This window comes from Oreochromis niloticus, linkage group LG13, assembly GCF_001858045.2.
Source record: "Oreochromis niloticus isolate F11D_XX linkage group LG13, O_niloticus_UMD_NMBU, whole genome shotgun sequence".
NCBI classification, from domain to species: domain Eukaryota; kingdom Metazoa; phylum Chordata; class Actinopteri; order Cichliformes; family Cichlidae; genus Oreochromis; species Oreochromis niloticus.
The window spans coordinates 11,683,938-11,699,841 of record NC_031978.2 but is presented as its reverse complement, the minus strand read 5'-3'; the positions used below and the strand labels follow the sequence as shown (position 1 = coordinate 11,699,841).

The 15,904-nt window shown below is 40.3% G+C and overlaps 1 protein-coding gene across 4 annotated transcripts in view; it reads right to left on the bottom strand.

Moving 5' to 3' along the window:
* The window catches only part of LOC100691053 (equilibrative nucleoside transporter 1), a 43,872-nt gene that overhangs the window by 9,040 nt on the left and 18,928 nt on the right, over nt 1-15,904 (bottom strand). For 3 of the 4 annotated variants that reach the window (XM_005474318.4, XM_005474316.4, XM_025897284.1), the window contains 6 exons: nt 6,205-6,292; nt 5,937-6,018; nt 4,622-4,797; nt 3,223-3,362; nt 1,115-1,249; nt 206-303 (listed from right to left, as the gene is read on the bottom strand). In XM_005474318.4, coding sequence (XP_005474375.1) covers nt 206-303; nt 1,115-1,249; nt 3,223-3,362; nt 4,622-4,797; nt 5,937-6,018; nt 6,205-6,233 — 660 coding nt within the window. In that variant the 5' untranslated portion in view covers nt 6,234-6,292. Of the gene's footprint in view, nt 1-205; nt 304-1,114; nt 1,250-3,222; nt 3,363-4,621; nt 4,798-5,936; nt 6,019-6,204; nt 6,293-7,128; nt 7,256-15,904 lie in introns of those variants that run through there. The other variant, XM_003438423.5, reaches the window with a different exon arrangement.

The window sequence follows — 15,904 nt, the reverse complement described above, 5'->3', positions numbered from 1 at the left end:
GGAGAAACTGAATTTTATTCGCCATCAATCAAAACGGCTCAAAGACGTTTCACTCAAGTTTGCGAGTGTTTTCCAAAGTACATAAATAAATAAATGTGACACATTTGGCCTTAGATGTAAAACAAATACCTCGTGAATAAAAAGCACTAGAAAGGAGGAAAAACCAGGAAAAATTATAAGTTATATTTATAGATTGAGGCCTTACCATCTTGGGAAGAGCGAGGTAGGACATTATAGCCAGAAGAATCACAACACAAGCTGTGATGAAGTAACCAAAAGCACTGTCCTGCAGTTCTGACCCACCTGTAGAAAATCACACACAGAGTCATTAGTGTGTTTTCTTATTATTGGATAATTTCATGAAAAATGAATCCGTTCCTCCCTCCCAAGTCCCTCAGAATCAGCTGACTTATTTCTCTAATAACTTAAGAACACTTAATTAAGCCATAGAAAATTTTACATTCTCGTTATGAACATTGTCAGAGTTACAGACCCCTGAAGTCCACAAGGGCTGAAATCTTGTGCCTTTAATTTCACATCATTTTTCCATCCTTCATAACTTCTAAAGGACAGGACAGAGTCAGGGGACATTTATAGGGCTGAAGAACACATTAACTCACTCAGTCATCACAGACTGAAGCCACTGGTACAGTGACTGTACAAGTGCTTCACTCTGTGAATCGCCATGTTGGGGGAGGAGCATGATCTTGGGGTAAATTGACCCCTGATAGGGTAACCCAAAGCAAACTGGTTTTGGGTGAGGGGCAAGACAAAATGTGGTGATACTTTAGGAGCTAAGTAACCTCACTTGGAGCAGGGATAAGGGGGAAACCACTCTGCAACCCTGGCCTTGTTGGCAAGTGCCTGCTCAAATAAACCACATGGGTTCAACCTGCTGTGGTGCAAGAGCACCTGCAAGAGGAGCTGTAGTGGTCTGGTGTTTTGTGGCAGTGACATCTTGGGGTAAGTTACAGAAGATAACATTTTTCATGGCTTCATTTAAAGTTGATGAACATAAAAAGTAAATCGAATCAGAGGGTCAGAACTTTTTCAGAATATAAGAAATGACCCCCGTATTTTGTTTAATCCCAGAGTTGTTTTGTGTGAGACTTACTGGCCAGAGCGCAGATCATGGAGAAGGCAGCGAAGGTGCCGGCCAGCCCCTGTCCGCTCATGATGGGAGTGGTGTAAGAGGCAGGTAGAATCCCTGCCAGCCCGAACAGACTGCTCTGAAAAATCGCCCCAAACGCTGAAGAGGGATGAATAAAAGTGAGAGAAAAAACACATTTGAGGAATTACAGAGTGACTGTGACACAGAAACACAAAAAACTGATCCACAGCTACACAGTTATAGCCAACAAGCATGTCAGAGAGAAATAACATCCTTCTGATCAAAGTATTTAAGATAAGTGTTGCATAACACTTCTATCATTTTAATTGTCTCCCCTAAAAAAACGTTTTTTGTCAGTACAGACTTTCCTTCCGCATTACAACATGTTACAAACAAGTTAGTAGCTGCAGAAATCTCGAAACGTGTGAAACTGAGGCTTTGATATCTGCGTCAGCACATTCCTCTCAAAGTCACCGTGTCCTCCCCTCTAAAGCAAACACAACGGGCTGTTCCACATGCAAATCTGGGGGTCAGGACCCACTGGGGATAAGGAGGGGGGTAAGTTTATTCCTGCTGCTCTGTGACTTATTGTAAACAAACAAACACTGTGAGAGTGCAGCTTGTGTATCTTTCTCTGTGTGAATTTTCCCAACATGGTCAGCAGATGATTTTTATCAAAGAAAGATCCACAGAAATAATCAGTTATATGACTTCAACATGGAAATAAGGCTATGAATTAAATTCTTATTCTAATACAGATATCTTTATGAAGCTTATAATTGTTAGTTTTCCGTTTCTGGGCTCTTAAATTTATGATTGTGTTGCTAATGCAGGATAATTCTTTGCAGATGTGCGGCAAGCTGTGTTTCTTCATTTGTCTTTGGCGCGTGCAGAAATCAGAAAACTCTCAGGCCTTTTCCCCACATTTTCTGTTTAACTGAACTACTTCTGTGTCATTTTTCCCCTTTTCGTACCCCTGGTGTGTGATTTTAAATGAATTTGTTGGTAATTTCCTCATGTTTTGGCTGTTGTACCCCCCCTTAACCCCAGATCCCCTTTTCTTGTTGTTGCCATTTAGATGTAGTTTGAATCAACATACAGTTTTCAACCGTCCGTCATCTGACAAAGAGGTCATCTAAATGACTGTGGCTGTGGATAATTAATGAATTTTGATTGTCCTCTGTACCAATTTTTACATTTTAATCAGTTTGTCACCTGAAAAAGTTGATTTTCTGGCTCATTTTGACTTGAGTGATAGTGAAATGGCTCATTTTTTCTTTTTAAAGTCTACTTGTGGTTTTTGGTTTTTCTTTGTATTACATTATTGACAATGACGAATCTTCACCAGTAGTTCTGTTGCCTCGAGCAAGCCTTAGAGCGTTGCATTGAGACTGACACAAATCAAGGATTTTGGGGGTGAACAGGGACACTAATCTGAGCGGACAGACGAAATGTTTTGGGACTGAAAAGTGTTGTGATCCCAGAAGTGATGGTACGAGGAGGTAGCTTTGTGGCCCGAATTCTGAACTGCTAGCTGGAATCTGTATCGCTCGCTGAGGTAATTCGTCCTTGTTTTTGTCTTTTGAATCAATATATGCTTTTTTTATTCCTCCATCAGCTGGCAAAGAGGTCATGTAATTGACTGGATGTGGACATTTAATGGATCCTGACTGTCCTCTGCACCACTTACTGGACACGAAGCTGAACACTTATCTAACATCTATTTGAACTCCACTGCCCCAAGCAGAGATGTAGAAAAACTTCATAAAAACCTCCTACCACAGTACCTGCACTCATTTTAAGCTCTCTATTGTTTCTTTTAATCTAGTATTATTTCAATTTTGATTTACTGAATTACGTTTTTCCCTTTATTCTTCTTCAACAAACTCATTTAATATTTTTTGCACATTTTACAAACAAAAAGTTTACATCGCCTACAGGTAAATGCACACAATCAAAGTACCAACACTGCTCTTGTTATCAAGTAGGCTAGTTTAGGCTTTTTTCATTTTGATCTCTCACAGATTTCTTTTAAATATACTGAAGCTTTCTTTCTGAGTAATAGACTTTTACTGAAGAACTGTGCATTTTTTTAAGCACTAGAAACTCACAGTTGATGCAGACAATTTTGACCATGGTCAGGACAAAGAAGGGAAGAGGAGCCAGTTCTACTTTAACAACCACCGCTGTCACCAGAAAAACCACCAGGATGACCGTCAAGCTGCCAGAGATTCTCAATTTCTGAGGAATCCTGAAACAAAGAAAAACCACATATTTAAAAACGCCCATCCTGAAAGCACATAAGCATCACTCAGTTACTGCTCTTCAAAGAAATGCAAATGTCAAGAAAGCGGAAGTGCTTGAGTCAGTTGCAGTGACTAAGCCCTTTTTTTCATCTTAAGCTCAACTTTTTGTCTTTCTGAAAGAACAGCAGTACACAGAAATGGCACATGAAGCAAAAACTAAGTGGTAAAAATGCTGAGAAATGAAACCGAGGAAGACATGAGGGAAACCAAAGTACAGAAAACCAGGAAGATAAGCAGGAAGAGGTAAAGAAGATACATAAAGTAGAGAACATAAATAACATTCCTGAGTAAGCAGTGCAGGAGAAGGGTTCATTGTGGTCAAGGGCCACCCTGGATTTTTCTCAATCCTACTCTAATTAAACCAAACACGCTAAACATAAGCTCATACAACAGGATCACGTTACTCACAGTGGCACGGGGTGACTGAAGGTTAAGGGGAGGAAAAGTTTACGCTGTGCCCGCTAAGTCTTGTGTACACAATCTTCTCCGAATTAATAAAAAATAAAAAAAAAACAGCTACCATAAAACTACTTCAGAGTAAAGAAAAACAGAGAACTTTAGTTATAACTGAGTTATTACACCAGGGGATTTATATTATACTGAACTTGTGTAAGTAATGAAGATGATTAGAAATTAGAGCAATTGAAAGTTTGAGCCTGATGGATCAAATGTGGAGGTCTCCTAATATACTAGCTCCATTGAGGCTAACTGTTTAGACAGCTTGCCTTGTGAGTGATTGGTTACTGTCGTTATGACGACTGTATCAGCAGAGATACCTCCCCAGAGATTAGACATAACCGCTGTGAACCACTGAAGAAAAATCTAAATGTAAATTCTGCCTCAGAAAATGCTGTATTAATAAATATTAGCTACTGGTGTACTCTCTGGAGACTGTCGATATTTATAACTATTAAAAACATTTTTTTTAAAAAAGGGTTACTCACAATTAAAACAAAGGGCAAAAATGTTTGAAAAACATGACATATACTAATTAAAAATGTCTCAGTGCCATAAAATGAGACAAAAGATACTAAACTGAAACCAAAAGGTTGTGCTGTTATTTAGTTATAATGCAATACTGTGGCCACTTAACCCCGACTCGTGTTCGCTCAGATCTTTTCTCACTTCTTGCTTCAGTAGAAATATTTATAGTTTGCCTTTTAATGAGTCGAGCTTTTTAGTTAGACTGACGGTAGTTCGATACCTCTGGTGTATGAAGGAGTTGAGACAGGTGAAGATGAGCAGAGGCACCATGGCGCACAGCGTCATCACGTTGTTGAACTTGGACTCCAGCACATTGCGAGAGTCTCCGGCCGTCTCGTTGGCCGTCTGATTGGAGGAGTGCACAGTGGGCACGTCCTTCAGTCTGCTGGTGAAGTACTGAAGAAGGAGGACGGAAGAACACACATTTACCACAAGGGTTCTCCTGCAATTCATCACTAATATGGAGTCACAGGTTTGTGTCACATGAATGTAATTTGCAGAGAGTCACAACAAAAACTGAACTTTGTTTTCCTGAAGCATCTCAGAAAGCATCTGATGATTAGAGTTTACACAGAGGCTAATACTAAGAAATGTTTCTGCCTTATGGGAGCAGTGTTTATTGTAGGACTCCTGCAACAGACTGAAGGTAAAATTTTGAGTCAAACAGTTTTCTGATGGTGTCAAGCAGAGCTGAGCAATCTCATTTTAATTTCAACTGAAATTTTGGCTTCAAGTGATTATTAAAAACAAATTCACTCCCTGCTTTACTGCTTTGCTTTGTCACTTCCCGAAAACCCCAAATTCACTCCCTGCCAAGCTGTGGCATGTTATTCGTTTCTATTTATTACAATTAAAGCTGAATAAAATCAACTTTTAAACTTTGAAAGTTTGTTTAAAAGATTGAGCCCTTTACAGCAGTAAAATTGATCAAATGTGTATCTTATTTTTAGTTTAGTTTAAAAGTGATAAAATGTTAATCTTAAATGTTAGTTTGACAGCCACTAACATTTAAGTGTATTTAAAAAAGGAATTAATTGGAAGGTTGCTTGACTGACACATTAAGAGAAGATTAAATAATGAAATCTTTGTTTCATGTTGTTAGAGAAGTTCTTGCTTATCAGTTCGGTTTTCCTGTGGTTTTAAATAAAATAACTATTATGCACTTTAACAGCAAGAATTTCCTTTTAGGGTTAGTCCAGATTGCCTCTCTCAATGCAACAACAGCATCCCTTAAAGCTCAGGAAGAATGGTTGGGATTTGGGAGACGAAACCACTGATAGGGAAATCCACCTCGAGTTTTCTTTTTTTGTGGGGGGGGGGGGGGGGGGGGGGGGGGGGGGGTTAAAGAAAGGTACATCAGCCTTTGTTTTGTCAACCTTCCCATTAGTGAAGCCCAACCTTTCATTGAACTACTTGTTAACCACAAAAGGCACCACCAGGGCTCTTCCTTTATTTCTATCTGTCTCCTGATCCAGAGATAAACCACATTCGCCTGCAGACGCTCTCGCAATGACAAGATTACAATTGCACTTTACCATTGTTGCCGTCATGAAGAAATTCCATGGCAAGAGGCTTCCCAAGCCCAGGATGAAGAAAATGAGCCATACTGAATTGTATCTGGGAAAGGAGCAAAAGGAAGTTCGCATGAAGGCACATCAATCAAGTCATTCATCTTAGTATCAACAAACAAATCGGAACAATATATACACTGGGACTCAACCAAATCTCAGTCAGAGATTATTAATGCCAAGATAGAAATCGAACAAAGGCACAGCTTAAATCGTTTAAAAATTCTCCTCTTACTTGTCCCGAGGTGCACTGATGGCCGTCATGATTCTCGATGGACAATCTTGCGGTTCGTGTTCAGTGTTGGATTAGTGCAGCACCAGGTCTGCAATGTGCAGATGAGAAATGGAAGGTTACAGAAGTAAAAAGCTCAGACATGTTATTATCCACAGGAATTTCTTTCTTTCTCTATTTACATATTCACATGCAATAGAGCGAGCGGCGAGTCTTGTGGATGCTCCAATATCCTTCACTTTCTTTCACACGTTGCGTTGTTTAACCTGTTTAAAATGTATACATTTCTCACCTCTCCTCTCAACTGCGCTTGCAGCTTTGTTATACGTTTTAGAAGCAATGCATAGCCTGTGATATCAAGTATTTACAAGTGTGTTTTTTTCCACTGGTAACTATTTATATACTGGTTAAACTCGTCCTGTAAATGAATTGCCTTACAAACTCAGAGTAGGATGAGCTATTTCTAAAAGAAACAATTGGAGCTTCAGCCAGGAGGAGGTCAGAACAAGCTGGCACGAGCAGGCCAACAGCTACCCACTCCCAACTAGGGCACTAACTAAAAGAGCAACTGAGCTTATTACGCTGCTGCTTCATTTTTTGGATTCTTCACCTACTCCACGTGACGACCACTTTATAGTTCAGAAACCCCCCTTTTGTAGTTTCCAAACAACCTCAGATTGAAAATCTAATTAATACACAAATTTCAATAAATGCTTAATTTCATTTCCTAATTGATGCAATGTGAACAACCCCTCAGTCATTACATTGTGTTTACAACACAAACTAACCGCAGCAACAAAGAGCAGCTTAACACTTAAGCAACACAAGCCTGAGGCATCTTGCCACAAAGTTTCTAAATTCAAAAGTTCACAGCACAACTCCTCTTAAACAAAACAAAAACAGGAACAAACTGCAAAAAAAACTTACTCGGAGAGGCGTTCAAACACAGACAGAGGCTCTCGCGTTCCACTGATCAGATCACACAAGGACTGAATAAGCCCTCATGCCTCGCTTATACTATACAGATGTTTCGTAGGCTGACACCCAACTGTCTTGTGACCAGCCCCCTTTGCATCTAAGTGCCCATCCCTCCCTCTTCCCTTTACCTCGAACATCTTGTTCTCCTGGAGCCCTTCCAGCCCTTCCTACACATTTTTACATTTGGAGCACATGATACTCTTGTCATACAGATTACTACTTTACATAGTTGAGCAAAACAAAAACAAAACAAAAAAAAAGAGTGAGGCTTGTGTTTTAATTAAATCAATCCACTGAGCCTTTTCATCCCCATGTGTCCTACTGTTTGATAATTTCTCATCTCATTTCATCCACTTTTCCTCCTCAGCAGTTCTGTTATTATCAAGTTCACACTTTCTTGACCTGCTCCATCTATCACTTCCCTCTCCCAAGCCACTTTGCTCCCACTGCCTCTTATTGACTAATCCAGAACCATTTGCGCTCCCAACTCCTTTCAAACCTTTCTGCTTTGAATCTGATGGAAGACATGTGCTCAGATATCTGTGTGACAAGGCATCCAAACAGAAAATCTTCACTAGAAAACACTTCCTCCTTTAAAAACACAGAGCAATTTGGCATCAAGTCAATCTAAACAACATAAAGCGCAGTTTAGGTTAGCTCGGTAAGTACACAGCTCGTGGGAACAGAAATGCAACAGCTAACGAACTGCACTATTCAACTTTAATGGGCTCATTTTAAAACTGTATCCTGTGGACTTGACATATTCACAGTGGGTGCACTTCTTTGCCTCTAATATGGAGGGGAAACCTTTTTCGGCGAGAGGAAGTGTTACCCTAATCTGTCAGGGTGATCAGTGTTTATAGTGAAATTAAACACTGATATGGTGGTATGGTTCACGGCCGCACTCTCTTGCATCAAAAAGTCACTTTGTTTTGCTTGCATGAAATAGTGATTGGCTGATATGGTCTGATATTTTTTTTATTATTAGTAGCAATCAGAAAGATTGATGAGCAATATTTGAAACAGATACAGTTTTGTAGTTTAGATTAAAAAGCCACACTTTAAAATGAAACAAAACTGTCCTTCAAACACTCGTGAAGGATCGCACACACCAAAAGTGCAGTCGGATCTGCTTGCACGAGCCGTGCTTTGGTGTAGCTCCGGCTGGTCGTGCACCTCTCCTATTGGACGCGGTTGTGTCAGCTGTGACAGCGGGAAAAAAAAAACAAAAAAAAAACCACTGACAGGTCTGTGGTGATACCACAATCTCGCAAAACACAACCAATGTGCTAACTACAAGGGGGCCCATAGGCTGTTGGAAGTAGCGTGAGCCAGGCCTTCACTGAAGGCCACTGCAAAATGTTGCACTCTTCGAGCATTACCGTAACTGGGAGGCAAGAAATGAAGATCACATGACTGCATTTGTAACATTTGAAGGGATGTTTACTTCAGTAATATATGCTAACCTAACACTGAATCACAGCTCTGCTAGCTCACACTGCTGTAGACCGCAGTAATGAGAGGTGAGCAATAAGTCAGCCGAATGATGTGCAGACTCTGCCTTCTCTCATGAGCAACAGATGATTGGCTGATGAGCCAAATAACACAGTATATCATGGCAAAGGCTACAAGGAAGGACCCAGCCGACAAGTATTTATTGTTAAAAAAATTCTGCATTAAATTCAATCCGCAATGAGCGATTGATAGCCAGAGTATTTAATGCATATTTCAGTCTCCTGCCTTTTGTCAAGATAAAGATGGCATGAAATCTGCACAGACGGAAAGACGAATAAGCTTGGCGAGCGAAGGATATCCTCCTCTCACATAAGATAATTTGTGGAACTAGACACTCCTCAGAAAGTAACACTACAGTCATAAAAAGATGGCCATCCCATCCCTTATCACATAAGAAATTGTCTGAAGCTGACGCACAAACAAAGAGCGTCTGTTCACGTGGCTAAAACTGTTCTCTCTCACAGTCAGACAAACAATATGTAACTGTTCCACGAACAAGCTGAGCTGCATAAAAGGTCAAAAAAAGAGAGTGAGATTTTCTGAGACAAGTAAAAATAGGGAAATGTTTAAAATACTTCACATTCTGTTGATGATTTTGGTTAAATTTGAAGTTAATCACATCAAGGAAATATATGTATACAATTTGACTTAGCTACAGTTGAATTAACTGCCTTTCCGAAGTGTACTAGAAGCTCTGTAGTGCTGCTGAGAGAACTTATGAATACATGACCAGCCAGATCTAACTTGCTGGTCATGAGCGAGCTATAGAGGACAGAGGGTCCTCTATATGCACACACAGGTTAGCTAATTGTAAAAACATGGGACTGAACAAGCAAACTCCAACTGTGAGAAACCCCTGTCAGTGAGACGGGCCTATATGGATTGTTAGAGGGGCAGAGGACAAACAGACAAATACTGCAACAACATCCCCTCACACTAGAAACAACCTTTGTTACATTTGTTACACTGTGCACAAAGTTAAGGTTACAATTTGCAAACTGAACAATGTGATTAAGAGTTTCAGTTTTCCTTTAAACACAGACACTATTCTTTTAAAAAGTAGAGTTTGACCTTGTCCATTAAAGGTTTTCACCATCTTCTGAATATTTCCCTCCTTTTTTCTTCCTTCCATTTAATCAACTAGGAAATTATGTATCAAAGCATAATTCCTGTTATGAAGGTCTTTGGCAGCTAAGTTTGACCTTTCGGGAAATTATTTTCGTGTTTCTGTTCACATGTGCCCATCCTGTCTCTGTGCGGCCTTCCTCCAGGTACTCACGCTTCCTCCCACAATCGGAGGAGATGTTTGTTAGCTTAATTGATGAAAGTGAGTGTGTGTGTTTTGGTGTGTCTCAGTGTGATGGGTCTTACAACCTTTAATGGGATGAGCAGCTAAGAAAACAGATGTATGGATCCACAGGAGCACATATTGTCTGAGCTTTGTTTATCCCTGTTTTCCCACACCTCTTCAATGTCAAAACTGAGAGAACTGTGACTCAACATTTTTGTAACTTTCCAAAATCACTAATCTGACATTGACACTCTTTTCACACAGTGACTAACTGGCTGCAGTCGTGCAGAAGGAAGAAAGGACCAGGATTAAAGTTCTTTCTCCTGAATAGCCTTTTGAGAATCACACCACTAAATCAGTATTTTAAACATCTCTCTTCCTCTAGTTATCATGACAAATGTCAGTCTGTCAGAGCAGCTTATTGAGGCTTGACGTTGACCACAGCCATACACTACAGTGTGCTTAAAATTCACCGGCTTTGCCTTGTCCCAGATTCCTGTAAGGTATGCCTCTCTCAACCTAACATGCCATCAAAACGAGCCAGTTGGCATAAGCTGCCTGGTGCTGAAATGGTGCCCAACAAACACAAACACACACTCACTCACACAGGCACTTTGCAGTCTGTAGAGTGGTACACTTTAACACTTTCGCTGGCTAGCCTCTCAACGATGTCCAAGTCCAACAATCAGCACTCCAGTTAACAAAGATTTAACAGCACTGGTGGTAATTTATTGTTTCCCCCTCTAGGAGAACTAGGGCAATTCAGACCAGCCCAAAAATTTCTGTGAAAAATCTGGTCTGGTCACGCCACAATGATACACAATGACACTACAACAAAGTGGGCTTGTCATCCCGTATTCAACTGTTTTTATACTTGATAAAATTGAAATGTAACTTTTGGTCTTCTCACATTTGTGTCATTAATCCAACTACAAAGATTTTACACAGTATACAAATGATCTTCAAACTTAAATATTGCAACAACCATGTTGTTTTTGTGTTGGAGCACAAGCATGAATCCAAACCCTCATCACAACTTCAACCAAATCTGAGCCAAAGCTCATTTACAGGAACGAATGAGAAAGCCCTTTAATTTAGATGTGACACACAATCCCACCAACAGTAAAAGATTGATGTAACCACTGATGTCACCCAGTGATTAGTGAAGCCTCAGTCTTAGCTGTCGCCATCTCAGTGTTCTGCAACCAGATGTAAGGAGCGATGGTCGGATGTAAGTTTTATGCTCTACATCAGCGGCCCCCAACCCCCGGTCCACGGTCGTTTGGTACCAGGCCGCGTGAGTTGAGGCTCGGGTGTGAAATTTATGGTTTTCAGGGTTTTTATTGTTAACTCGGTTTCCCTGGGTCTTTTCCCGTGTTGTAGTTGTGTGTCTTATTTTGAAAGAAATATTACCATAGCGACCAGAAAGGATTAAAGGGCAGAGAAGAGTATGCTACTCTCAATGTTGTTGCCGCATTTCAGGAAGACGCTGCTAATAAAGTTACACAATTACACAGTGAATTCCCGTTTATTATTATATTTACAAAATACCACAGTTTTTGTCTTGGTCGTATCATTTTATTTTGTTCTATTTATCCGCGACACCTTAAAGGCCGGTCCGTGAAAATATTGTCTGACATTAAACTGGTCCGTGGTGCAAAAAAGGTTGAGGACCGTTGCTCTACATCTACTGGGTAACCAGTTGTGACTGGCAAATTGTTAGCCAGCGGGCTACCCTCCTTTCTGACTGTTACAAGTTTACTGATCAAGTCAAGGACTAAACAGCCCACGGACTTCTACACAAACCGGGCTATCTAAAACCACAGGGGTCGTCTCCGGGTGGACGTTACAAAGAATGCATGTTTCAAGCAGTGTCTTTTATTCTGATTACAATTAAATCTTGAACAGTTCACATTACTAAGGTAAAAACGGGTTCAAAATTATTAAAGTATGTACTCAGAACATAAAACTTGTGACTATGTACCCATGTGTATACTGCATTAAAGCAGAGACAAAGAAACTATTTTAATAGCAAGTCAAAGCTTGCTATAAAATAACCTATATTGTGTAGGCTTAAAAGTTAAAGAGGTTCTGAATGCAGTTTCCTCATTAGGTTAAAACCAAGCAAAACAGCACACATAAGCAGTCATGTGCTATGGGCATGATCTAAACTTTACCATCCACACTGAGAAGTTTAAAAAGCAGTCGTTGAACGCAACATTCTCCATACAAATATGTGTGTCCTGGTGGAACAATAGAGGCCGATTCTGAGAACACAGATGGTATGACCATCTTCCTCATTGTGATCTCTCAGCGGTTATTGCTGGCATGTGAAAAAGAGTGGCACGTGTTATGGAGGTAATGCGTGTCTATGTGGCGTGTTTGCCTGAATTTAGAGACAAGGACAGTGACAAGGGGTTTGGTGTATGGGGAAGTGAGTTTTTCAAACTGGGGTACAGTGGAGGGTAAGAAGTTATAGTTGAAATGCCACTTACATCAGAGCTAAACATGGATGGAAAAGGTTAGAAGTTCATTTTTCTCACCGGTATACCTCTTTAACAGGGACGCCTTTATCCCCAGGCTGACTTACAGAATAGTTTGATGCTGGTCATATGATGAGGTGTGTGAAGAATAAACTCTCTCCTCGAGGTCATGTCCCAGTGCTAATGGGAGCCAAACCCTTTTCAAGTCACAGCATTTTGACTTAGTAATATTAGACTGCTACTGGACTGGAACTGGATTGTTTTGCTAGCAATTAACCAGAGGAAATGGATATGATGGTGCTGTTTATTTTAGCATGACTGCTGAAGACTGCATAGTTTTATACTGACAATCTTGAAGAGACATGTCATCCTCAAGTTTGTGAACCCTCCCAACCCTGTCAATTAAAGGACAGTCTGAGCAATAAGCTAGCAGAACTTTTTCTGCAATTTGTACTGTTGAAATTAGACTTCTCTTTCTTAAATTGAGCTATTTTAGGGATTAAATAGTAGTTAAACTTCTTAACACTCACAGACAAAGGAGTTTCATTGGTCAGGCCCACTTAAGATCAAAGTGGGCTGTATGTGGCCCACGATGTAAAATGAGTTTGACATCTGTAGCATTAGCGTGTGCCATTAAATGATCAGCATGTGCAACCAGTAGGACGGAGGGGTGTCGTTGGAAAACAAGCAATATGTGGCCGTGATTCGATAGCTTTTCAGGTCAGAAATTTCTCGAAGACAGGGAATGGAAACTACCACAATAGTGGTTTTGTTCTATAGCACTTATCATCAAGCTTTTTAATACATCCCCTCCAATGGGATGGGATTCCCCATCAGTATCTATTTACAACTCTCTATTCTAGCTCCACAACTGCGTGCCACCACTGCAACACAAATCAACTACCCATTAAATAAAGCCATAAAAATATTAACCTAAAAATCTGAATCTTTTTGAAATCCTTTCTAAGAAAAAAAAAAGGAATTTCTGCAATGTTAACCCTCTGAGGCATCATTGGTGACCAGCTCCAAACTAGCTCTGAACCCTAACCTGAATATTCCAAGAAAGTAAGTTGGAATGATTTCCACAGGAGAACTTTTCTAAACTTCAATATGAGCAATTAAGGCAACAACAATAATAGCAAAGGATAGTGTTGATTGGCATATGACAGGGTGGCAAATACAACAGTTACCTAGGCAACTGTTACCTGCAACACCCACTAGCAACTGACCGTCAGCTACAAAGGGATGTGCGCTGAGTGAATCAGTTCCTGTGTGTACACTCCTTTCATTTTAACTGGCACTTCCAGTCTCCTGTTTTTGCTACCGGCTGGCTTTTGGCCCAGGTTGCTACTTTGGCCGCCCTTTGTGCCGTTCAGCCACCTTCCCAGAAAGAAACTCACACAGTTGGATGTACTCCAATTCAACCTCGGGGAGTGCTTGCTCTGCTCTGGTAATCTGCTGTGCGCTTGAGGTCCAAATTAACCACAACCTGCAGGAGGTGAAAAGCTGGTTGATGTGCCGCTACGCTGAGCTCACCGAGGCAGCAGAGCAGAACAAAGACTACCAGCCGGCTGCTCCAGAGTTGGAGTTCATAAGCACTCACACAAGAGGCACATGGATATACAGCTGTTATTTTCACAATTTAGATAGAAAATATAATGTTGGCAAAGTAAAACTTCTGTGTTTATTTGTGATTACTTGAAATCTGCACCTGACATCTTCGTATCTTTGACTCACTGTAATATTTTACATAGAGAGGGAGAGAAAGGGCGAGAGCAGGATGAAGACAGCAAAGAGACGGGGCAAAAATAAACAGGTAAGAGAGGACATGTAGTCAAATTCACTAAAAATTATAAAGCTGTGTTGTCGTGTTATGAATTGTGGATCCCTCAATTGCTCTTATATTTATTTTAAGGTTATATTTTTGTCAATTTTTAATTTCTAGTTGAACACGGTGATAGAGCGAGAGGACAAAGGAGAAAGGCAGGAGATAGTGAAGTTAGCTGGAAAAACAATACTTATTTTTCACAAAGTAGTTTTTCGTGTATTTTATGGATGCCTTGCGTGCTTTCCAGTAGCACACTTAAAAAATGCCAGTGCACACTCTAAACAGAGCATATTAATATGAATGGTAGTTTATTCAGGATTCATACCACTCTAAACATGGCTTGAACAGGATGGCTGCCACTACATTGACGTGAGAGACTTGAGATCTATTCTCCACTCATGAAATTGGGATACCCGATGCTACTTCTTTCCTGACTGAGCCTTTGCCTCGGGTTTGATAACTTAAGGCTCTACCCTAGAACGGCTGGATTAGACTGAGATCTCCAACTATTCACTTGATTTATTCCTCAACACTACAACAGGTCATCCAACCAATTAGGTTGCTTTTGAAGGTAACATCGTAATGCGACTCCAATGGAATTGAGGTTTGCAAATGTGAAAAGGGCTGATGACATTTGCAAACAGCATTTTTTTTTTTAAATATTAATTAGGAGGCACTGTAAGCATAACATTATGATTGGGATCTGAGCCCCTCTAAAAGTTTGAACTAGAATCGCCCCTGGGTTCAAGTATGACACACAAACTGAGGCACACACAGAAATTGCTGTTTGCTCCACAGCTCAGACTGAGGACACCCAGGAATACTTTATAGCTACGTTGTAGTACATTGACTTTTACAGCCTTGATTTCAATTTCACGCAGTCTCTCCTCCAGTTTGTGTGTCAAGGACAGTTTCACTGACTACCTTCATGCTGTCAAAAGAGAACAACAAACTGAAAGACTGCAAAAAAGGGGGAACACATGGGTGATGTGGAAAATTCCATAACAAAACAGGGCCAGAAATTTTTTTTCAAGATGTTTGGGTCTCATTTTTGAACAAAGAAGAGAAAATAATGGACGAGTTCTGGGTTGAAAAAGGTTTACAGCTCAGTTTCTCAAAGCTTAAAGTGTGAAGCTGCGTTATTGACCATCACTATATAGGCACTATATAAGCTGCGTTATTGACCATCACTATATAGGCACTATATAAGCTGCGTTATTGACCATCACTATATAGGCAGACTAAATAAGGAAGTGTTTTATTTGGGTTGCCAGGTCTCATAGAGAATGGGCAATCACTCACCCTAAGTCTTATGCAAGAGCAATGAACAGCAAAACAACTGCAACACTTTCATTTGAGATACAAGTTATATGCTGTCAAAGTATATGTGTTGCCACAGTGATATGCAAAGATCTTGAGCCACCCCTCATTTCTTTACATTGTGCTATCAAGGAGCTAGAAATTTGGACGCTGGCTGCTTTGTCACTCATTTAGTCCAGTCCTGTACCTGACCATTTTCAGACCAACCTGTTTTTTTGTGTGTGTGTTAAAAAGAATCATTCAAGCATAAGAAGGCACCGAATTCGAGGCGTGTCTACACATATGACA